The sequence below is a fragment of the Erinaceus europaeus genome, chromosome 1, assembly GCF_950295315.1.
Source record: "Erinaceus europaeus chromosome 1, mEriEur2.1, whole genome shotgun sequence".
NCBI lineage: Eukaryota > Metazoa > Chordata > Mammalia > Eulipotyphla > Erinaceidae > Erinaceus > Erinaceus europaeus.
Window position 1 is genome coordinate 6487593 of NC_080162.1, and position 26346 is coordinate 6513938.

At 37.6% G+C, this 26346-nt stretch overlaps 1 protein-coding gene across 1 annotated transcript in view; it reads right to left on the reverse strand.

Moving 5' to 3' along the window:
* PCDH15 (protocadherin related 15) overlaps positions 1-26346 on the reverse strand; it is a 448902-nt gene that overhangs the window by 215956 nt on the left and 206600 nt on the right. Inside the window, exon 13 of the mRNA XM_060189089.1 lies at positions 20374-20502. Coding sequence (XP_060045072.1) covers positions 20374-20502 — 129 coding nt within the window. The remainder of the gene's footprint in view (positions 1-20373; positions 20503-26346) is intronic.

The following is a 26346-nucleotide window of genomic DNA, read 5'->3' on the forward strand; positions in this document are numbered from 1 at the left end:
ATAATCAATATTTATTCAAGGAAAATATAAGTGAAAGCTAAATCTATATACCTTAAAGTGAAAGTGTGCAATAGTTTACAGTGACTCAATAAGGGCATCAAGCAGAAGGACCTAAGAAAGACGATATAAGTACTTAATCAGATATTTGCTACTTAGACCTAGAATCCCTCCTCACCTACTTCCTATTTCGCTTCTCTCAATCACTCTAAGGATAAGCTTGTCACAGAAACTAAGGACTACAAAAGCTGGATGAGGGTTAGAGACCAGCACACTTTAATGATGGTCCTTTTTATCACAACCTGGCCACCGCATCATCCAGAGCCCTATTCAGGGAATCCTGGGATTCCCACACAGACATGATGGGCCTAGACCTCTAACAGATCCCTCTCTCCACTGTCACTGGTCATCTCCATCAGGAAAAACATCGTAAACCCTCTAGTGGGCCTCTACAGAATTTTGATCTCAATGCAGAACAACAATGGTAGAAATTTCCCCACTTTCCATATAGAGGCTTGGTCAACATATTCTGCCACTCAAAGAAGACAGGCCCTGAAATGAGTTCAGTCTAGAACATTCCTAGCTATGACCATGGAATGTGAGCTCAGACCTACAGGGATGCAGGGGGTTGTACAGGCTCCTGTGCTAAGCGTGGATAGATGTGGGTCCTAGGTTTATAGTTAGCTGTATCCATATACTGCCCCCATATTTGGGAGCTACTCTCTGCCCTGATGCAGCTTTCTAGTCCTACTTCCAGCTCTGACACCATCTTCCTATACAATACTTTCAGTCCACTTGCATGTTACCTGTTGTACGCAGGCAAACATTAGTAAAGTCATTAGTAAAGGCCCCTTGGAATATACCTAAAATAGACCTACTAGCTTTTTCCAAAATGGAGACCCCCAAATCTTATCTGCTGTGTTCTTACCTCTAGGTTCATGCTTACTAAACAATTTGTTCTCTTCTATATCTCAATCCTTTTCAGTCATCAAATTGCAGATGCTACCATGATGGCAACCAGACTTCCCTGGGCAGACAACCTCAGCAATGAGTCCTAGAACCCCATTTCCCCAGAGCCCTCCCCCACTAGGGAAAGATAGGGATATGGATCCACCTGCCAATGTCCATGATCAACAGAGAAGCAATTCTAGAAGCTAGACCTTCTACTTTCTGCAACCTGTTCTGATACTGGGTCAATATTCCCAGAGGGATAAAAAATAGAAAAAAAAAAAAAAAAGAGTAAAACTACATTGATAGAATTGTGTTCAACATAAAACATTAACAAAATTTGACCATTTTTCTCTTTATAATTGAGAGAGATTTTAATGCAGTAGGAGGCAGAGCATACTGCTTGGTCCATAATCAGAGCCACACCTATAATTCAGTTTGTAGATGCTGTCTTTGTATTGTTCGATAAATAATATTATATTCCGATGATGGTATTCTTACTTATGACTTCTAGGGTTTTTTGTTTTATGTTATTGTAATGCAGGCAACATTTCACTAAACTCTCCAAATTAATTATTTTATTCTTAGTCCAGTTGCTCAATGGATGTGCTACTGTTAAGCTTTGTTTCTATCTATGATACCCTGTTAGCAGAATAAATTTGGTTGACTGGTGATTTGTTAACTCTCTTCTGCTACATATACCATTGTTGACAAATGATATAGAAAAGGCAAGATCTAACCTAATGGAGAGGAATGAAAGTTGTTAGGTGAACGTGATAACCACTACACTACGGAAACTTAACTAGAGGAATGAAAGTTTTTACCTGACACTTTTTTCTTACTGTCAAAAATTCTCCTTTAATCTTCATGCCGCCAAAATATATTAAAGATGTAATATTTGTCCAGTGCTATGTCTGATGATATGTATACTCAGAATGTTAAGATGCATCATCTAACTCTAGCTAATGTTTTGTTCTGGAAGATGACAAAATTACTTACCTAGAAAAAAATTCATTATGAGGAAGTTTGCCGTTCTTCCTGCCTTCAGTTACTCTGTGAGCTGTGTGGCAGGTGAGATTCGAGTATGGATTTGGATGAAGAGCTACCTACCAATCAGACACAAATCTGCCTGTGTCAGCATGTACATGTTTATGCTGCTATTTGCCTAGGACCTTGTTATTTAAAAAGTTTTTTATGTGCATTGTTTGGTTTATACATCATCTCAAAACAGTAGGGAAGTTATAGTTACCTTTAGAGACACTCATTGTACTGATGACAAAAAATTAGTCAATATTTACAGCAGTGTTTAGTTGAACTAAAGTTTCAACTCAGATTTTCTTTACTTCCAAACTTCTGTTTCCTATTGCTTCACTTCACCTCCCCTTTAATTGCTATTGTGTTCTCTTCATATGGTGATACATGACAAGGCACATGTGTATGACAATTATCCTTAATAATGTATGACACCATGCTATGAATGCCTAATATGTCACCTCTTGTGCCAATTTTTCATTAATTAACTGTCATAAACATGGGGTAAGGGGTATAGGGGAAGAGAGAGTTTGGGGCTCCTCGATGGGGAGAAGTAAGAGTATGTCGCGACATATGTTTCACAGAACTAGGAAGCCTTACACATGTACAGACAAACGTGCTATAACTCATTAACCCCCCAAAAAACAGTTAAAGTGTTCTGCCTCCTTGCACAGCATAACCAGACAGCATAAAAATGGAAATGAAGATACTTCTCATACATTATCAAGAAGAATCATAGTCACACTCCAGGGGTGCCACAGGAAGATGAGATACATACAGACATCTTAAAATGTCTTAAATATTTAATTATTATTGTTATTTATTAACACCAGGGTTATTGCTGGGGCTTGGTGTCACACTCTGAATCCACTGCTCCTGGAGGCCATTTTTCTCCTTTTTTTTCTTTTTTCATCTTATGTCTTATTTGACAGTACAAAGAGACATTGAGAGGGAAGGAGAGATAAAGAGAAGGAGAAAGAAAGACACCTGCAACACTGCTTCACCACTCATAAAACTTTCTTGCAGACCTGCTTCACTGTTCATGAAGCAAACCCCCTGCAGGTGAGGGGCAAGGGCTTGCACCTGGGTCCTTGGGCATGGTGACATGTGCACTGCTTAACTGGGTGGACCACCGCCAGGCCCAGATTTTTTTTGTAGGGCACCATTCCTAGAAGTGCATTGCTCCAAGCATACTTTTCTTCAGAAAGAGAGAGACATAAATAGAAGGAGCTAAAAGGAGACACACAATATCACAGGAAACCAAATACATAAGTCAACAGGAACATATATTGAATCTTGAAAAGATGAAAGAACAAAGACATTAAAGCACATATATGATTAAATATTTATATAGATATTTCAAAAAATCTACTCTTAATATTTTCTTATTTTTATGAATATTTTTAGACTTACTTAGTTGCTAAAATACAATAGAAAGTAAAAAAAAACAAAATGACTGAATGTATGAGGAAAAAAAAGCAACTGGACCTAGAAAGAAGCAATAACTGAATCAAATGTGCAATTTTATACCAATTGAGATATCCTGCACATTTTGTCTGAAGAACTAAGATTTGGTCTGAATCACAGAGCTCAGAAATAATTGACAACCCTTATGTATCAAAAAATGTTGATGCTGAGCTTCCTACTCAGTCAGTAACATCAATATAAGTAGTTGCAGTAAGTTATAATACTTGTAGGAGAGCACTGAACCCAACTAAAATGAACAGAACAATAATTCTCAACAGTGTATTAAACAGAAGAATAGTGTATACAAGATTAGTCCCCATAAATAAGTAATGAAGTATCAAAATGCACATCTAGATGAATAAGAACAGGGTTTGCAAGGCAAAATGGTGGGTATTTCTCAAACAACTATTAAATAGTTCAATTGGAATGTATGTATTTTAAGTGAGTGAATCTAAAACATCTTAAGTATGGGATTAAACAAGATCAAATATATATTAGCTTGCCTTTGCGAGTTTTTCTTATGCTTTGGGATATATATTTCTTATGCTTTGGGATGTATTTCCCTTCCTTCCTGTGTATTATGTATTTTGGGCTCTATTAATGTTAAATTAAATGGTCCTTCCCAGACTCTGGGGAAGAGGTCTGAGAAGGAGTGGTGAGGGTGTTAAGGTCTGTTTCTTGACTGATGGTGGATATGGACTTACCTCTCTGAGGGCTCGGAGAGTTTTGCAGACACCTATTATGAGGAAATGAAAAACTGTAGCCAAGTGCCAACAACTGCACTGCAAATCATCAAAAGTCCAGTGAAATGATAAAAAAAATAATGTCTTTTTGATTAGCACAATTTTTAAGTAAATACTCAGTGTGATATTAACATGTTATCCTATAAACATACATGCATAACTCATATAAAAACTATAATTTATCTTCCAAATAACCTAGGGGTATGCATGTGAAGTTATTTCAACATGTGTATCAGTATAAATTATCTATGAATAAATGTAACAAAAGAGGTAAAAATTGTGGGTCACTGTTCAAGGAAACTGGAGGGAAAAAAAGAACACTAAGAACAGGAAAAAGATACCTTGCTCATGGATTTGAAAAATTAACATAATCAAAATCACTATCATACCCAGAGTGAGATGTCCTTTCAGTGCAATGCCCATCAAGATCCCATCAGATTTCTTTAAGGGAAAAAACAAGGGCTACAAACATTTCTCTGGAACCAGAAGATACTTAGAATTGTCAAAAGAACCCTGACAATAAAAGAATAAGAATGGAGATATCATGCACATGGTGCGAAGCAAAAGGACTGGCGTAAGGATCCTGGACAAGGGCTGGCATAAGGATCCTGGTTCGAGCCCCTGGCTCCCCACCTGCAGCGAGTCACTTCACAGGCAGTGAAGCAGGTCTGCAGGTGTCTATATTTCTCTCCCCCTCTGTCTTCCCCTCCTCTCTCCATTTCTCTCTGCCCTATCCAACAACAATGACATCAATAACAACAATAAAAACTGCAACAATTAAACAAGGGCAACACAAGGGAAAATAAATATTAAAAAATAAATAAATAAAAACATTTAAAAAAAAAGAATGATGAAGTCACTTTCTTCATCTCATCTTGGATGGAACTTGAAGGAATACTGTTAAGTAAGATAACCCAGCAAGAGAAAGATGAGTATGGGATGATTTCACTCATGGGCAAAAGTTGAGAAATAAGAACAGAAAGTGAAAACACAAAGCAAACCATCAAGTGGGTTTGGTGTATTGCTCAAAACAAAAGACTCTGGGTAAGAAGGGCAGGGAGAATACTGAGGAGGGGAGCTCTGGGATCCTGCTGTGTAATGATGGAAAAGGACTTAGACTGAGGATGAGAATGTTTTGCTGACACCTACCACAGTAAAATAGGAAATTGTGCCCACAGGTCAACAACTGTACTGTAAACAGTTAAAAACCCAATAGCATGATAAAAGAAAAAGAAACAAAGAAACGGCAGGTATTGTCAAGATGCAGGGGCACGGAATTACTCTATACTACTAAGGTAAATATAAATTGGTCTAACCCTGTGTAAAACAGTCTGGGGATTTTTCAAAGTACTAGACATGAATTGATCATAGAACTCAACACTTATCTCCTGTAGATCTAAAAACATACACTATCATAATATCACAATTTGCTAATAGCCCAACCTTGGGAGCAACTCAGCCTCCCAGTGATAGGTAAGTGGCTAAGAACGTTGTTGTGAGAATATATGTGTTGGCTGTTAATAATGACGGTGTCATCACCATCTCCTCACATTAGATGGACCAGAAATAGGCGCTAAGTGGATGAGCCCCACAGATTAGGATGAATACTACTTGTCTCACCTTGCTTACGGGTAGAATTTAAGAAAGAAGAAATAAAATGGAAAACACAAGGTAAAACTTGGACCGGGTATGGTATATTGCACCAAAGCAAAATATTCTTGGTGAGATTATACTAAATTTAACTAAATGCACAGACTGTACTGTGAATTTAACTGCATATGGAATTTCTCAAAAGGAAATTAATTTCCAAAATCTAAAGTTAACTTTGGAGGTCATGCATATGTTTATTAACTTGATTGCAGTGCTGGTGACAGGAATGTATATGAGTGTTTAAACTCAAATTCACTAGGCAATAGATATCAAAGGTACTCAGTCTTTATATATCTACTATAACCGAACAAAGCTAGAGTAAAAACGTTGAAGGTGACCGGCATAGGATCCGGGTTTGAGCCATTGGCTCCCCACCTGCAGGGGAGTCGTTTCACAGGTGGTGAAGCAGGTCTGCAGGTGTTTTTCTTTCTCTCTGCCTCTCTGTCTTCCCCTCCTCTCTCCATTTCACTCTGTCCTATCCAACAACAAACAACATCAACAATAACAATAATGACCACAACAAGACTTCAACAACAAGGGCAACAAAAGGGTGAAAATGGCCTCCAGGAGCAGTGGATTCACGGTGCAAGCAATGAGCCCCAGCAATAACCCTGGAGGCAAAAAAAAAAGAAGTTTAAGAAGAACTGGAAATATAACTCATGTAAATAATGTGCTTGTGGCCCAAGTTTCAGTCCCATAACCACAGAGCAACTCCAGTGCTGTGGTATCTCTCCTTCTCTATCTCACTCCTGACTTACTGTCCGACTATCTGAGTGAAAAACTTGTCATGGCAGCAATGAAATCATCCATGTTTGAGATCCAGTCTCCACAAAAAATAAAAAAAGGCTTAAGTACAAAAAATAAATAAAGCAAAGGCAGAAAATAGACATGATTAACCACGAAGCCCAGAAGTAAGTGAGTTCCTAGAAGAAATTGGGGCTAGGAAGAGAGGACAATGGTTATGCAAAAGTCTTTTAAACCTGAGGCTCTGAAGTCCCAGGTTCAATCCTGAACACCACCATAAGCTAGAACTGAGCAGTGTTCTGGTGTCTTTCTCTCCTTCAGTATCTTTCCTGCTGTGTCTACTCTTTCTCACTTAAATAAACTAAATAAAAATATTAACAAAAGAAAGAAGAAATTGATTTAAGTAGAGGCAGTGAACTATGCAGATAAATATCATACTTAGCAATAATACAAGGCTAACTAGTGACTATGGGGTCAGGTAGTGGATACCATCCATTATACACTTGGGATACACCCCTGTGAGTATTTCTACATACAAATGCATGTCCATGCACATTTTTATTATAATAGTAAGAATAAAAATTGCTGAATGTATAGGCTTCAAGTCAATACTATAAATGCATGAAATACTCTAATCCATTTATGACCTACTAATGGAATCTCTAACATATTTGCAAGCTTCAAAAATATTCACAAACATACAAATATCCATTATAAATATGTGTAGGTAGCAGCAGAAAATTCGTTATCACCAATTTCCTTTTTTTTTGGAATTGCATAGACATTTTTCTTTACTCGACTAGGTACAGTATTTGCATTGCGTGGTTTGATTTGACAAAGAGAAGCCATAAAAACCCCCACTTGTGGCCCACTTAAAAAGGAAGTATTATAGTTCCAGGCACTGCTGAACGTCATGCTGAGCTACTGAAAATAAATACAACTCTATCAAGCTCTCCACCTTCATTACATTTCGAGAAACCCACACGGGGTGGGGAGAGCGACAACTGCATTAATCAGAGACAGACCACTGAGGTTCAAATTTATTGTGCTTTCTATTCAATTGTATAGTTAAAGAAAACACCAGCTCCTTTGCACAATGACACCATCGCTGCACTCCTAAGCACTTCAGTTTACTAATGATTTTAAAATTACTTTATGGAATTACTGCCACTTTATCACAGTTAAGAGTTTAACACACAGATCTCAAACTCAGAATACATTTGTGCTTGAGCTTTAAACTATCCTCTTTTGTTTTAGAACTGGAGGAACATTTTGTTGACTCAGGGTGTTTTTCTTTTTTCTTTTTTGTTTTTGATTTAAAAGAAGTCAGTTCAGCATAAGAATTTTTACAAGGCACTAATTGGGTGTTTGCTGAGAATTATCTCAGTCTATATTTTATGCGATACTGAGAACCTTGTTTAAACTTAACGGGAGACGTTGTTTTCAAGCAAACTTTCTCTGATGCGTCTCTGCATGGATTTACTCTCTCAGGACTATTCTGAGAACTGAGATGAAGAATTTAATGGTGATTTTTGAATCTTCATAAACTCTTCAACTAGAGGCTGTCAGGGAAGCTAGCCATCTTGTTAGGATTCAAAGGTTTCCTTCCTCACTTGCCTTCTCCTCAACCTCCACACACTCTAAAGAAATCCACACTCAGTAATGCACTGAAGCATCTATGACTGCAGGGTGCCAGTGTAAAAAGACCGGTTCACCCTGCTTTATGCTACCCTCTGTCAAACAATTTGTTTTTATGGTTACACAACACAGCATTTATTCTAAAGGATATGTGTTTATCTTCTTACTCTGCATCCCAGATTCAAAATTGAATCCGTTACTGCCAGGAGAAGGGGCTACGGAGCAGCAGCAGCTATGTTTCTCTCCTCTCCTCTCCTCTCCCAGGTCAAGGAGGAATACCAAAGGATATTATCTGGGACCACAACAGGGCAACACTAGAAGAACTTCAAGAACCCATCAAATCACCTGTGAGTATAAAGACATGTGGCTCCTGGACAGAGAGGAGCCTAGGGAGAGATTAAGTGGCTAGTAACAATCCAGCAGTTTACCAACTGAGGCACCACCTCCAGTTTGTTTTACCAACAAAAAGACTGCAGAAGGGAGGAGAGGACTCCCCTAAGACTCACCAAATGCAACTGTGAGTCTCCATTGCTACTGCTCTCAGAGGCTGGAAAAGCAGGGGGGAGGCCCTGTGCTGACACCAGGGGACAGAGAACTTATCAGTAAACTCAGGAGAAGATCTACACCTTGATGATGCTCAGTCAACCAAGAGGAACTAACAATTATTAATATCTATGCACCCAATGAGAAGCCATCTAAATACATCAAACATCTACTGAAAGCGCTACAGCAATATATTAAAAGCAACACAGTCCCCTGGAACCTGGTCTATATCTAGGTTTTGGGACTTTCTTAGGAAGTGAACCACCTGGGATGGAATTAGAGAATACTATGAAAGGAAAGGTCTCACCCGAGTAATGAAGCTGAAGGGTTGTTGTTCCACACCTGAAGTCTCTGGACAGTCTGAAGTGAAGCATGCTAGGGTGGCACTCATTGCGTTGATTAGGTTGCGATCAGAAGATGCAATATTATTTGATAAGAATTGGGAGAAGCATACAGGAAAGTGGGCCCTACCCTAGGGTCCCAGGACTGGGGGAAATATAAGTTCTACAGTGGAAATGTGAGGTTCCTGCTGTCTTAGGGTTCAAGAAGACAATGTATAGTTACTGTTATTATCACATTATTTGGTAATTGGGTTAACTTTGAAAAGTCACTTTGTTAGACATACAATCAATTTTATAAACTAGGGCAAATATATACCTGAAAGCAGTAGTACACTAGAGACTGCAGTAAGTACCCCCCAACATTTCATCTGCATTATTCCAGTCTTTAGGTCCATGGTTGTTCAACAATTTGTTTGGCTTTGTATGTTAACTCTCTTTTCAGCCACCAGGTTCCAGATGCCATCAGGATGCCTGCCAGGCTTCCCTAGACTGAAGACCCCACCAATGTGTCCTGGAGCTCTGATTCCCCAGAGACTTACCCTACTAGGGAAAGAGAGAGGCAGACTGGGAGTATGGATTGACCAGTCAACACCCATGTTCAGTGGGGAAGCAATTACAGAAGCCAGACCTTCCATCTTCTGCAACCCACAAGGACCCTGGGTCCATGCTCTCAGAGGGATAGAGAATGGGAAAGCTATTGGGGAGGGGATGGGATATGGAGATTGGGTGGCAGGAATTGTGTGGAGTTGTACACCCCATCCTATGATTTTGTTAATGTCTCCTTTCTTAAATAAATAAATAAATAACACAGTCATAATAGGGGACTCCAACATCCCACTCTCTCAACTTGACAGATCACCCAGGCACAAAATCAATAAAGACATGAGGGATCTAAATGAAGAGATAGATAAACTAGAACTAGTTTATCTATCTAACTAGTGAACATTTTTAGAGTCATTCATCCCAAGAAACTGGAATATACATTCTACTTAAGTCCACATGGGTCATTCTCAAGGATAGATCATATGTTAGGCCACAAAGACAGCATCATTGAAATCATCCCAAGCATTGGGATGACAGAGCACTGAAATCATCCCAAGCATCTTCTCAGACCACACTGAAATTAAACTAACACTTAACAATCAACAAAAGATTAGTGAAAGTCCCAAAATGTGGAAGCTCAACAGTACACTACTTAATAACTACTGGGTCAAAGAGGAAATAAAGGAAGAAATCAAAATGTTTGAGAGTTCAATGAAAATGAGGGCATAAACTATCAAAATATTTGGGACACAGCTAATGCAGTACTGAGAGGGAAGTTCATAGCTATACAAGCACACATTAGGAAACAAGAAAAAGCAGAAATAAAATAGCCTGATTGCGCACCTTAAAGACCTAAAAGAAGAAGAAGAACTAAGGAAACATAAAGCAACCAGAAGGGCAGAAATAACTAAATTTAGGGCTGAAATAAATAACATTGAACAAAGAAAACCATACAAAAGATGTTGGTTCTTTGCAAGTGTGAACAAAATCAACAAACCTTTAGCCAGACTCACAAAACAAAAAAGGGAGAAGACCCAAATAAATCTGATCACAAATGAAAGAGGAGATATCACAACAGACACCTAGACATCTCAGGAATTCAACATATCATGCAAGGCTTCTATGAATAACTATTTGCCATCAAGCTAGAGAACCTAGAATAAATGTACAATTTCCTAGATACCTACGAACTTCGAAAATTAAATAAAGAGGAACTAGATAATATGAACAGGCCCCTCACAGCTAAAAAAATTGAAAGTTATCAAAAACCTTCCCAAGAATAAAAGTCCTGGTCTAGATAGTTTTACAAATGAATTCTACAAGACTTTCAAAGAACAACTACTACCTCTATTTTAAAAGTATCCCAGGAGGCCTGCTTTTGGTGTACCTGGTTTTAGTGCATATGTTACAATGCCCAAGGACCTGCATTCAAGCTCCCAGCCCCCAAATGCAGTGGGAAAGCTTCACAAGCAGTGAAGCAGTACTGCAGGTGTCTCTCTTTCTCTCTCTAGCCCTACTTCCCCCTGCCCCTCAATTTTTGGCTGCCTGTAATCAATCAAGATTGGTTTAATATACATAAACCAATCAGTGTTATCCACCACATCAATAAAAGCAAGACCAAAAACCACATGGTCATATCAATAGATGCAGACAAAGCCTTTGACAAAAATACAACAACCCTTTATGATCAAATGCTACAAAAATGGGAATAGATGGAAAATTCCTGAAGATAGTGGAGTCTATATATAGCAAACCTATAGCCAACATCATACTCAATGGCGAAAAACTGGAAGAATTTCCCCTCAGATCAGGTACTAGACAGGGATGCCCACTATCACCATTATTATTCAACATGGTATTGGAAGTTCTTGTCATAGCAATCAGGCAGGAGCAAGAAATTAAAGGGATAAAAATTGGAAATGAGGAAGTCAAACTCTCCTTATTTGTAGATGACATAATAAACATATATATTAAAAAAAACCTAAGGGATCCAGCAAGAAGCTTTTGGAAATCATCAAGCAATACAGAAAGGTGTCAGGCTACAAAACTGACATACAAAAGTCAGTGGCATTCTTCTATGCAAACACTAAGTTAGAAGAAGATGAAATCCAGAAATCAATTCCTTTTCTATAGCATCAAAAAATGTATCTTGGAATACATCTAACCAAATAAGTGAAGACTTGTATACTGAAAATTATGTGTCACTATTCAAGGAAATTCAAAAACACACAAAGAAGTGGAAAGTTATTCAATTTTTGTGGGTTGGAAGAATTAACATCATCAAAATGAATATACTACCCAGAGCCATCTACAAATTTAATGCTATCCCCATCAAGATCTCAACCACAATTTTTGGGAGAATAGAAAAAATTCTACAAATTTTTATTTGGAACCAGAAAAAAAACTAGAATTGCCAAAACAATCTTGAGAAGAAAATACAGAACTGGAGGTATCACACTCCAGATCTTAAATTGTATTATAGGGCCAGTGGAATAAATTGAGAGCCAGGAAGTAAGCCCCCACACTTATGGACCTCTAGTCTTTGCAAAGGTGTCCAGACTATTAAATGGTGAAAGCAGAGTCTCTTCAACATATGGTGTTGGAAAAATGGGTTGAAACATGCAGAAGAATTAAACTGAACCTATATTTCACCAAATACAAAAGTAAATTCCAAGTGGATCAAGGACTTGAATTTTAGAACAGAAACTATCAGATACTTAGAAGGCAATGTTGGCAGAACTCTCTTCCATATAAATTTTATAGACATGTTCAGTGAAATGAATCCAATTACAAAGAAGACTAAGGCAAGCATAAACCTATGGGACTACATCAAATTATGAAGATTCTGCACAGCAAAAGAAACCACTACCCAAACCAAGAGACTCCTCACAGAATGGGGGAACATCTATACATGCCATATATCAGACAAGTGTTTAATAACCAAAACATATAAAGAGCTTGCCAAACTCAACAACAAGAAAACAAATAAACCCATTCAAAAATGGGGAGAGGACATGGACAGAATATTCACATCAGAAGAGATCCAAAAGGCCAAGAAACACATGAAAAAATGCTCCAAGTCTTTGATTGTCAGAGAAATGCAAATAAAGACAACAATGAGATACCAATTCACTCCCGTGAGAATGTCATACATCAGAAAAGGTAGCAGCAGCAAATGCAGGAGAGGTTGTGGGGTCAAAGGAACCCTCGTGCACTGCTGGTGGGAATGTAAATTGTTCCAACCTCTGTGGAGAACAGTCTGGAGAACTCTCAGAAGGATAGAAATGGACCTACCCTATGATCCTGTAATTCCTATCCTGGGGATAGATCCTAAAAAATGCAACACACCCATCCAGAAAGATCTCTGTATAAATATGTTCTAAGTAGCACAATTTGTAATAGCCAAAACCTGAAAGCAACAACAGATGAGTGGCTGAGCAAGTTGTGATATATATATATATATATATATACACACACACAATGGAATACTACTCAGCTATTAAAAACAGTGATTTCATCCTTCTCAGCTCCTCTTGAATGGAGCTTGAAAAAAATAATGTTATGTGTAATAAGTCAAAAACAGAAGGATGAATATGCCATGACCTCACTCTCAGGCAGAAGTTGAAAAATAAGATCAGAAGAGAAAACACAACTAGAACCTGAACTGGAATTGTCATATTGCACCAAAGCAAAAGACTTTGGGGTGGGTGGGAGGGAGGATATAGGTACAAAAAGGATGACAAAGAACCTAGTGGGAGTTGTATTATTATATGGAAAACTGGGAAATGTTATGCATGCACAAACTATTGTATTTACTGTCGAATGCAAAATGTTAATTTCCCAATAAACACATTAAAATAAATAAAAATAAATACATAAAAATTGAATCCATTCAAATTAGTTGTAAAACAATATTATAGAAATCATACTGGACTGAGTATTATGATTCCACACGTATGAAACCCCAAGTTCATAATGAGATCAACTCATTTTCTTTGCTCATGTATTAGGATGAATTACTTCCAACTGGCCTTTCAGTTTGGTGAATAAATATGATCTGACAGGAACATTGAAGTAGTGTAGCAGGTTTGTTTAAAATGACATACACCCAACAACAAATATAAACTTTATCCTCAACTATTTGACTTTTTTTTTTCCTAAGTGAATAAGTAATGTTTGAAATATAGTTCAACTTGTAGAGAAAAATAGTTGTATATTGGAAACTTCTGGTTTGACACCTGGGGTTATGTAGAGGAGTGGTTCTTTGATTTTGCTTTCTCTTTCTCTTACATAAAACTAAAACAAATAAGTAAATAGCACATATATGTATCAGTTATGTATTTTTATCTCAACTGCATACTTTCTCTTTCTCATACAGACACATAAGCAAACACATACACCACTTTGGGAAGACTAAAATCACTTTAAAAGATTGTTAAAATACAGGTTCTTTATAGCAGAACAATTTGGCATAATAACCCAATCCTGGAAGAAACTTAGAGTTCAAGCTATGGATGAGTGGGTAAGCAAAGCATGGTATACATGCACAATGGAATACTATTTAACAGTTTAAAACGCTGATGTCAATTGTTTCACCCCATCTTGAAGGAATCAGATTAAATGATGTAAACAAAAGTTAAAAGGATAAATACTTGATCTCATTTATAGGTGGAACTAACAAAACAAGAACAGAAACAGAAAATACAAAGTGAAACTTGGACTGGGTTTGGTATACTGTACTAAAGCAAAGGACTGTGAGTATGGAAGGGAAAGGTAGGAGGCTGGGGCTGGTGACTTTGGTGTCCTGGTGCATGATGGTGGAAAAGGACAAGAGTTGGGAATAAGCAGGTAGAGGAAAGGTTGTACCCATGTCAACAATTGTACTATATAGACTCTTAACCTCCCAGAAAAATAGGAGAAGGAGGGGGAGGGGGAGGAAGGGAGGAGGATAAGGAGAAGAATAAGAAGATGAGGACAATGGAAGATGAGGAGGAAAAAGAGGAGGAGGGAGAAGAAAGAAAAGGAGGAGGAAGAGGAAGAAGAGAGAGGAGGAGGAGGTGAAAGAGGAGGAGTGGGATTGGGAAGGGAAAGAGGGACAAGGAGAGGGAAGGGAAGGGGAGGAGCAGGGGAAGGGAAAGGAGGAGAAGGAAGACTCCTTCTCCATACCTCAGGGTTTCTGATTCAATCTCTGTGAGGTAGAATCTGGGGATTTGACTTTCTAATAATCCTCATTTGTGCCAATGCCAATGCTCCTTGTCTGCAGACCACATTTAGGGAGCTGTATAGTGTAGATTGTTTCTGGCTCAGTGAAATATTGAAAGTTATAGGAGGTATTGTCATTATACCTAAACACAGACATTAAGACCACACTTAGGAGAGTCATCACTTACACAGACATCTAAAGAAGCCTTGGTCAACTTTGCTTTCTAGTGTTAGTTTTTGTTTTTTTTTTTGTTCTAGTCAATGTAGCCAACAGTCATTTCTCAATCATTACTAGTATATTCAAATATCCGTTATGAAAAAAAAAATTAAATTAAATTAAAAGTCAGAATCTCAACCTGAAATTCCATTTTGATAATCATAAGAATTTTACATTCTTGAAAGCTCATTTGACTTTCCATTGACATATATATATATATATATATATATATATATATATATGCAGTAAAACTGTTTTTACATGTATCTTGCTAATGACAGCTTCCACACGTATTGCCAGTAAGACTATAGTATAGTGATGAGCTGTTAGTGTTTCATCAGCTCTATCAAGTCACCTGCATAAAGCCAGGGGCTTCGTACATGCTTGGAAAAAATATGTTTTCTGACATGCTGAAGGATGACATGGTAATAGTCTCTTTCTGTGTAGCATTTGCTTTATTTCTACTCACAATCTCAACAGATTCTACGAGATTTTAATATTCTTTAGGCTTCAATTGTATCGACTTGTTCACTCATGTTGTTTTTACTGGTAACACAGACTTATATATTCATTGTCAAGATGAACTCTCGTCAGGATCCCGAGTCAGTATATAACCTCTCGAGATTCTATCACTTGGGAGTGACGTTGAAGGGTACTGAACAAAACATTATATTGGCGAGAAAAGTTTCTGCACAAGCAATTGTTTCATTAGGTGTTCTTGATCTTTTATATCCAAATTAAACATATTTTAAGTTAATTTCTAGAACTCCTCAAAACATATTTGTTGTTAGATTACTAATATATCCTCAACTTTTTCTCTTTTTTAAAATTGTATCGTCTTTATTTATTTATTTATTGGATAGAGACAGTCAGAATTCGAGACAGAAAGGAGGGATAGAGTGGGTGAGAGACAGAGAGACACCTGCAGCAAGGCTTCACACTTGTGAAGCTTTCTCCCTGCAGGTGGGGACTGGGGGCTTGAACCTGGGTCCTTACTCATTGTAGCATGTGCACTCAACCAGGTGCACCAACACCTGCCCCCTCAACTTTTTCTCTAGATGAAAAATACCTTGTGTGTCACATCTGCTAGGTAGTAAGTTTTTCTGTTTTATCATTTTAGATTCTAAGTAATTTGCCAAAGTACTTCAGAGGATGCTCATTCTCCATGAACCCAGAGAGTTCTCCTTTAGTCTTCTGTGCTGAGATTCATTCTCTTTACTAAGTAATCAACATGGCACCTCAGAAACTTGGCATAAAGAGTCTATTTGTACTGTTTCTTCGGTTTTATTTTTTCACAACTCTATACTAGTGAAATATTTTGAAAGTATAGATAAGATTCTCAACTTTTGGGGAGTCCGGCTGTGGCACAGTGGATTAAGCGCACGTGGTGCAAAGCACAAGGACCACACTGACGAAGGATCCCGGTTCGAGCCCCCGGCTCCGCACCTGCAGGGGAGTCGCTTCACAGGCAGTGAAGCAGTTCTTCAGGTATCTATCTTTCTCTCCCCCTCTCTATCTTCCCCTCCTCTCTCCATTTCTCTCTGTTCTATCCAACAACAACAACATCAATAACCACAACAATGTTAAACAACAAGGGCAACAAAAGGGAAAATAAATAAATAAATATAAAAAATTTTTTAAAAGATTCTCAACTTTTAAGTGCAGTATACTGTATCCACAAACAGTTATAGATTTTCCAATTTATTCTTAATATACTGATAAATAATCTATAATCTATCTATATCTATATCTATCTATATATATATCCACATAATCTATAAACATCGCTTCAGAAACATTTACTATTTTGCAAATATTTATTCTACAACATAAAAAAGCAAGTCAAAAAAAGTAAAAATCCTTTGGTATTTTACAGACAAATAATGGTTTATTCATACTGAAATATCAGTGGTACAGAAACACCGAGTCTGCAACTTTAAGTCAGTACAATACCTAGGTTTAAGTGTTCCTTGATGATTTATGATGGAAGATAAACTTAATTCTTCCAAGAGGAGCATGAATCATTTAGTGAAATTAATGTATTACAGAATTATAATTAAGTAGCAACAGGAGGTCATTGTAATACATCAAAACTCCATTTTATCAACATTATCACTTCTTTGGAATTATGAAGAATCAGTTGGACACACCTGCTTTGGCTGATTTTCTGTTTCTTTGTACTTGAAATCTCATTTTTTTTTCCTGAAAACAATTTTGTATATATTGGAGAAATGACAATCCACAGTAAACAAGGAATACTATGCACTTAGATGTTAACATAAATGAGTACATTTTGGTTATTTCTTTTTCTCCTTCTTCCTATTTTTGCCATTACTTTTTGTAGTAATCACTTGTCTGTAAGGGAATTACAGCATTAACAGCAAAGATCTCTGCGATTTATTTCAGCATGAAATTAAAACATAGACATTAGCACTCATATTTGATAAAGTAATAATTGTTCTTAAGACTATTAATTCCAGGGCATTTTTAATACTGTTTCCCAAAATTGATTCTTTGCAAGAAACTCCTGTTCTAATGATGGGTATTTGATTATCAATCCCTTTACTGGTTTTCTTTACTTCTTTACTGTGACGTTACTATTGTTTGAATCCTTGATCCAAGTAATTTTGTTTTTGTTGTAGAAAACAATGGCATCCTTCACATCAGAGGGATGAAGCTGAGTGGCTTGCTGGCCTTATAGCATCAAGACTGTCAAGCCTATCGCCCAACATGTTGTAATAGTAGAATTAAAAAGACTAACTGCCATGAATTGAGATCCAGTAAAGGGGTAAGGGGGGCTATCTGATCTTCTCAGGACATAGGAAAGATAGTGATGAGATAGCTTGTGGTTTCTCTAATTATCAATGCCCTGAGGGGAAACAACAAAAATAGACTCAAACTAACCAGTCAAAATCGCAGCACATGTTGTGAAAATAAATTCTCTTGTTTATTATCAAATTCTAATTTATTTTAATGAAAGAAAGAAAGAGAGGTGAGAACACTGGTCAACTCTGGCTTATAGTGGTGCTGAGGATTTAACCTGAGACCTTTGGTGTCTGAGGCATGAATGTCTTCTGCATAACCATTATGCTGTCTCACTAACTGAAAATAAATTCTTTAGGATAATAAGGATGAAAATACATCTCTTTTGAAGTCAGAAAAGTCTAGACTGAGATCAAACATTAGAGCAGAATTATAGGGAAAAAATTTCAATAATAAAAACAACATGATCATGAAGTCTAAAACCTGGGACACCTAGGTGAGTTACAATTGATTAAATGGTATGTATTTTTCCTTGTCTGGAGACTAAATGAATGCCTAATCTGAAGTAGATACTTAAAATAAAGATGTGTTTTCCTCTAGATATGATTCTGTCTTATGACTTCTAGACTACTAACTAGGTTTAAGATGAATAACATTGACTGAGGAAGTAATGGTTTTGCTTCAAGCATAAACAAACAAGATAGGGGTCAGGTGGTGACGCACCTGGTTAAGTTAACACCTTACAGTTTTCAAGGCCCAGGGCTCAAGTTTCTGGGCTCCACCTACAGGGAAAAAGCTTCCTGAGTGTTGAAGCAGGGCTGCAGGTGTCTCTCTGTCTCTTTCCCTCCCTACCCACCCAACCCTCTCAATTTCTCTCTGTCTCTATCCAATAATAAAGAAATAAACAGATTAAACAAATAAGTACCCATTAAAAGAACTATAGAAGGGGGAAGGGGTAGATAGCATAATGGTTATGCAAAGAGACTCTCAATCCTGAGGCTCCAAAGTCCCAGGTTCAATCCCCTGCACTACCATAAGCCAGAGCTGAGCAGTGCTCTGGTAAAAAAAAAAAAAAAAAACAAAAACTATAGAAGGCATAGTAGCAGCCCTGCTAGACCGCACATGCTACAGGCCACGAGGGGCCAGGTTGAGGCCACTGGTCCTCAAGTTTCCATCTGCAGGAGGGGCGCTTCATGAGTGTTTCATGAAGACAGGCCGCGCGTGTCATTTTTTCTCTCTCTGCCTCTATTTCTTCCTCCGCTCTTAATTTCTCTTTTTTGCTAGGTAAAATAAATAATTTTTAATAATTAAAAGAAAGAACTACAAAAATTGGTTAACACGTTCATTTGAAAACAGAAAAACATGATTTGAAATAAATGCTGAGTAGCTACAAAGTAGATGCCGAGAATATGTTTACGTAGACAAATGAACCGAATGTTTCTGTTTGAACTGGGACCTCAGTTCCGCACTAGGGCACATGCGCACACGAGGCTCCAGCTTTGGTCCCCAACAACAGGTATGCCAGAGCTTCAAAGGTCCCTACTTCCAGAGGGATAAAGACTAGAAAAACTATCAGGGGGAGGGGATGGGATACGGAGTTCTGGTGGTGGGAATTGTGTGGAACTGTATCTTTCTTATCGTATGGGTTTTGGGTTTTGTCAGTGTTTTCTTTATATAAGTAAAAATAAAAAAAAAAAAAAAGAAATTCAGTGGGAGTGGGTGTGGGAGTGGGCAGGGAGAAGATAGCATAGCGGCTATGCAAAAGGTTTTCATGCCTGAAGCTTCAAATCTGTCCGCATATCCCTTATGCTAACTCCCTCATGCTACAGTGGAGTTTTTCATGCAAGTTTGTTAATATAGTCAAATTTGTCAATCCTTCGTTTCGATATACTCTATTTTTCATACCTAGAAAAGATTAACCTGTTGCAAAAATATTCTTTTAATTTCACCATTACTTCTTTGAATAATATGATACTATTTTTCATACTTAAATACTTGCTTGATACTAAATTTATTTTGGTTAATAAAGAATGCACCGTTATATCTTTCTAAAATTGAATACCAGTTTATCCCAGCTCTACTGATTAAACTTTCTATCCCTAAAAAAAAAAAAAAAAAAAGGTAAAATAAAGGTGAGTAGTCTTTACAACACTGAAAAACAAATGTTTGTAATGTTAAGGTATACATTTTCAAATTCATGCCTTATTACATGCCTCTCTAAAATACTTTATGATAATTCTAGGAGATGAATATATACTAAAGAAACAGTCATCGCAAAGAAATCACTGTTTAAATTAGTCACTGGTTCCACAATGCAAATCTATACATTGAATATGTTACATTCATAAATGCTCATGATTACTAATTGTTAAAACATATCTTGGGCAAGTATTTAGTGTCACACAGTTTAATATCACACCAAAGTGAGCTTCTATGATGGTGTCAGCTCAGTTTGATGTCCTATTTATTCAGGGTTTGTCATCAGCCAAATATCTAAATAGTTAAAGGTTTGCGCTGAAGAGAGACAGAGAAGCATTCCACTTACCCTCACTTGACCCACAAAGGCATTGGCTTCTTCTTCCACCACGGACAGATTTCTGGGCAGATAGGGATCAAACACAGGAGCATTGTCATTGACGTCTGTCACCACGACATTCACTGTGGTGGTTGAGGTCTTCAAAAAATAAAAAAAAAAGGGGGGGAGGGAATAAATATAAAGGATTTGCTTTTTTATGTCATCTTGGCATGTCATTATCTAGTTCCCCTCACCCCCATATCACAGTCACCCCCCAAAAAAAAGCATTCGATTTATCATCACACACCTGAAAAAAAAAAAAAAAACATACAGGCAAAAGCCAATGATGAAATTAAAGGGCAAACATCCTCTTGTAAATGTCAGAGATTTCCTCAAGGAGTCCTTCTAGAAAATGATTTTACATTTATCTCATCCACATTTTACTGGCAGAAAGCTTTTGTTAGATGCACATCCCATTTATCTCTCTCTCTCTCTCTGAATGATGATATATGTTTGGTTTTTCACTGCTCATTTTTTTTCACTTTTTAAAACTAGAACCTGTACATTATAAAAAAGCATGGTATTTCAAGCGATAATTTCTGGTATGCAAGTGTTATCAGACTATAGCAGCATTAGTGATTTTCTATATTTACTTCGAAAAATTAGGAATTGAGAGACATACACTACCATTAAATACTTATCACCCTAGTTCACACCTTAGGAAAACCATACATAGGTAAGCCTAGCAGTTGTATGAACTTGCAGAAATCTATGTAGGTCAATGACTTTTACACAGTCAAAGAACATCTTCATATGTGACAAAAGCTAGAAACTGCTTTTCTAATCAAAACCTGTGTATTGCACAAGTCTTCTGCCTTGCTTTATCACAGTGTGGAATAGACCACAAACAGGTAAACCAACATCTGGGAAAGAAAGTATCCTATCTAAGAGTAAGTGAAAAAAGTATTATTCTGTAAATGTTATTGTTAGAGTGCAAATACAAAGAAGAAAAAAGTAGGATGCATTGCCATGAGAAATGCAGGTTTTAACATATAAATGTACAGACTTGGTAGTAACCTGTAAAATATGCAGGTTAAGAATTTAAGCCTAGGGAACCAGGCGGTGGCTCAGTGGGTTAAGCGCATGTGGCATGAAGTGCAAGGGCCTGCGTAAGGATCCTGGTTCAAGCCCCTGGCTCCCCACCTACAGGGGATTCGCTTTACAGGAGGTGAAGCAGGTCTGAAGGTATCTTTCTTTCCTCTTCTCTGGCTTCCCCTCCTCTCTCGATTTCTCTCTGTCCTATCTAACAACAACAACAACAACAGCAATAACAACAATAATAAACAACAAGGGAGTTTTTTTTTTAATTAAGCCTATATGGAGGTACCTAGCATAATGGTTATACAAAGAGACTCTCATGTTCGAGGCTCCAGAGTCTCAGGTTCAACCCACCACACAATCATGAACCAGAGCTCAGTAGATCACTGGTTAAAAAAAAAAAAGGGGGGGGGAGTCAGGCTGTAGTGCAGAGGGCTAAGCGCAGGTGGCGCAAAGCACAAGGACCGGCATAAGGATCCCGGTTCGAACCCCGGCTCCCCACCTGCAGGGGAGTCGCTTCACAGGCGGTGAAGCAGGTCTGCAGGTGTCTGTCTTTCTCTCCTCCTCTCTGTCTTCCCCTCCTCTCTCCATTTCTCTCTGTCCTATCCAACAACGACAACAACAATAATAACTACAACAATAAAACAACAAGGGCAACAAAAGGGAATAAATAAATAAAATAAATATAAAAAAAGAAAGAAAGAAATGACTGAAATGAATGATTCCAATGATATTTTGTAGCAATTATGGGATTCCTGACTGGGAAACAGGATTTCCTAGTTACTAAGGAAGAAAGTTCTAGACCACTGTCCATAAACTTTGCTAGGATCACGGAATGTCTGCATTCTACCAACTATAAAGCATGAAATCTAGGCCAGACCTTACTCATTCTGAAAGCTCAATGATCAGGCTAAATAGGAACCCACACAATAGCTCACTTGGGTAATGTTCTTGTGTTGACCTGTCATGCAGTCAAGTCTGACTCTAGAATGCTGAAGAAAGCATCAGTGCTGTGGTCTTTCCCTATGTCTTTTTGTCTGTCTCTATCTGAGATTCATCCTTATTTCAGCAGAAGCAAAAACTAACTCCTCTGTTGAAAAATATATGTTTATTCTACACCTTTCTGCTTTTTTATACAAATCCAGCAATCACTGAAGTAACGGTGCATAGCTGGGAAATCTTAGTATGACAGCGTTCCATGTTTTGTGTGCTGGGTACAGGCGCTTGCAGTATTATGAAACTGGACTTCTGGAATCATAATGTATTCCTGCTTCTTAGTTGTATAGACAGATGGTGTTCTCTAAGTCTCAATTTAATAACCTTTATAATTATGTTTTATTCAATCTTTATGCATAATTCTACAAAATTACTTGATATAAAAAGAGGCCTGCATACTAGCAGACACACAGGTGGCCACTCGTTGACTCCAGACTATCTGACTAACTAAAATAGATCATTTAGATTTCTTGTTTTATATAAGGTATAATATATCTCCCCAAATATCTCCCTCCGAAGCCCTGATGCTTGTATAACAAAAAAACAGCTTAACCAATGTCATTTTCCTAAAAGTTGTGTTGTTGTTACATGAAGTAAAAAGATGACTTTTTACTGTAGCAATAGTACTCAATCTGCAAGACACTAAAACCGACCGCCTGAAGCCAGCATTTCAGAATAGCAACATCACAACACCTGCTGGCATTTATTTCTTCAAACTGACAGACCTCCTCTGTGACGGACTATCTTTATTTCACCTGCAACACTCTGTACTACTCTTCATCATCTTCTTCTTTTAGAAAATTACAGATTTCACCAATATCCCCCATCTGATCTCCTGTTTCTTTGTATATTCCATTTCATTTAATTTTTTCTATATTTATTTAATTATTTCCTTTTTGTTGCCCTTGTTGTTTTTATTGTTGTAGTGTGATGTTGTCGTTGTTGGATAGGGCAGAGAGAAATGGAGAGAGGAGGGGAAGACAGAGAGGGGGAGAGAAAGACAGACACCTGCAGACCTGCTTCACCACCTGTGAAGCAACTCCCCTGCAGGTGAGAAGCGTGGGCTTGAACCGGGATTCTTATGCCGGTCCTTGTGCGTGAGCTTAGCTCGCTAAGCTTCCACCCGATTCCTTCTTTTCATTTAATTTTAAGAAATACTGAGACTGAGTGTTCGCTCACCAGTATAACACATGTATTAGCATGTATTAGCATGTATTAGCATGTATTAGCATGTGAGGACCCAGGGTCAAGGTCCAGGTACCCACCCGTAGAAGCAGAGGACTTCAAGAACAGCTGGGCCATGTTGCAGATGTTTCTCCGCCTCTCCCCCCTCTCTCCCTTTCTCCTCCCCTCCCAACTTCTATCAAAAAGAGAAAAACAAACAAACACAAAATGTATGGAATTATGAAGGCAGCAACCTCCAGCAGCAACCCCAGGGGAAAAAAATGACAGAATACTGGTTTATATCTTTATATTAGAATCCATGTTCTTGATAATTTTGAAACTGTACATTTTTAGACTATTCTGCATCCTCAGCCAAACAGTGTGGGCTACTGATCCATAAAGAAAATAAATAATTTTTTTAAATTAATTCATTAAAAAAACTAGATCACTAAGTGAACTCAGAAGTCAAGTAATTAATCCACAATTTTTACTCTATTAAGGGCTGAATATATGGTTAATGTAAAATTTATCCCCTCATAACTTTTATATGACGTAGAAAATGACATGCTTTTATATATAGAAACTGAAAGTAATAAACACATAGTAATTTTCAGCATTTATATCTTGCAAAGTGACATTAAGAGCACTTATATCAGAATTACTTGGCTAATTATTTACATATAGATTTATGAACTCTTTTTTTGACGTGCTAACTTATTCTTTTAAATCTATTCAAATTTCTACAGATGTTTTAGTGGTAAACTTTAACCACAGATTTTTTAATTAGTTCAGGAAAATGGCAACAGGGTATTTCATTATGCATTGATTTATAGCCAACAGAATGTTATATCCATTATAAAAGAAACAGATCTGCAGATAATTAAGTTTTAAAATATTATGAAGTAAAGGAGCCAGGCAGTGGTGCACCCGGTTAAGTACACACATTACAGTGCACAAGGATGCAGGTTCAACCGCTGTCCCGCTGTCCCCCACCTGCAGGGGGAAAGCTTTCATGAGTGGTGAAGCAGGGCTGCAGGTGTTTCTTACTCTCTCTCTCTCTCTCTCTCTCTCTCCCCATCCCTCCCTCCCTCCCTTGGCCCTGATATCAAAAGCAGGTAGAGAGAGAAACTTACAGGCTAATCTCTCTATTAACATAGACACTAAGCTCCTGAACAAAAATCCTAGCAAACTGGATTCAAAAGTACATTTAAAAGATTATACATCAGGAGTCGGCGGTAGCGCAGCGGGTTAAGCATAAGCAGCGCAAAGTGCAAGGACTGGAGTAAGGCTCCCAGTTCGAGCCCCCGGCTGCAGGGGAGTCACTTCACAAGTGGTAAAGCATGTCTGCAGGTGTCTTTCTCTCCCCCTCTCTGTCTTCCCCTCCTCTCTCCAGTTCTCTCTGTCCTATCCAACAAAGATGACATCAATAACAACAATAACTACAACAATAAAAAACAACAAGGGCAACAAAAGGGAATACATAAATATTTTTTTTAATATTATACATCATGAAGAACTGATATTTGCTCCAGGAGTACAAGCATGGTTCAAAATACATAATTAATGTAATCTACCACATCAACAATAGGAACGTACAAATGACGTGATCTTTTATAGAGATTCAGAAAAAAAAAAACATTTGAAAAGATTAAACATCCATTCATGATTAAAATTTAAAGCAAGGCTGTGCAGCAGCAAGCCCAGTAGAGAGGGTACATATTTCCATTCTCAAGGTCTCCAGTTCAAGAACCTGGTCCACACCCACAGGGGGCAGGAGGCAGGGCGAGAAGCTTTACACGCAATGAAGCACTGCTGTAGGTATTTCTTTTTCTCTCCCTCTTTCTCTCTTCTCTCTCAATTTCTCTCTGTCTTTATTTTAAAAAATCAGGCAGAAAGAAAGGAAAGAATGGAAGTGACACCAGGAGCAGCGGATTTGTCAGTCAACAAGCCCCAATGATAATCCTGTTGGTAATTAGAAAAAGATGAAAGCAATAAAGAAGCAAAATAATAATAATAATAATAATAATAATAATAATAATAATAATAATAATAAAGCAAAATGGGGAGTGAAGGCAACATTCCTAAATCTAACAAATTCCACATACAACAAACACAAGATTAACATCATACTCAGTGGAAAAAAAGCAGGCTTTTGTTCCTTGGTCAGATATAAGACAAGGTTATCCACTATAACTATTGTTACCCAACACAAGACTTGAAAGACCTAGTCATAGCAATGAGGGAAGAAAGAAAAAGGGAAACAATCGCCCTTGAGAAAGAAGTAAAACTATCACTATCCACAGATGATGTGATAGCATGCGAAATAAATAAATAATTAGTAAATCCCATAGGAATTGAGTAGAAAGTATCTGGAGTTTATTGGGGAAGGTAGTAATGTGACAGGCCACAAAATTAACAGACAAAAATAAATCTGTGATCTTTCTTTATAAAAATAGATAACTAGCTGGAGAAACTGAGACATCAGTTCCATTAAGCAATGGCAGCAAAAAGAATTAAGGATCAAGGAATAAACTCAACTAAGGATGTCTGAAAACTTTGAGCCACTGCTAAGGGAAATAGAAGTTGTTCAATGAAAATAAAATATAGTCCAGGTTTGTAGATTGGGCGAACTCACATATTTAAAATAAGCCACCAAGAGCAACATACAGATTCAGTATAATCCCTGTCCCAGTTTTATTGAGGTTCTGTAAGTGAAGAGATGCGACAGAGAAGTTTATGTGGAGT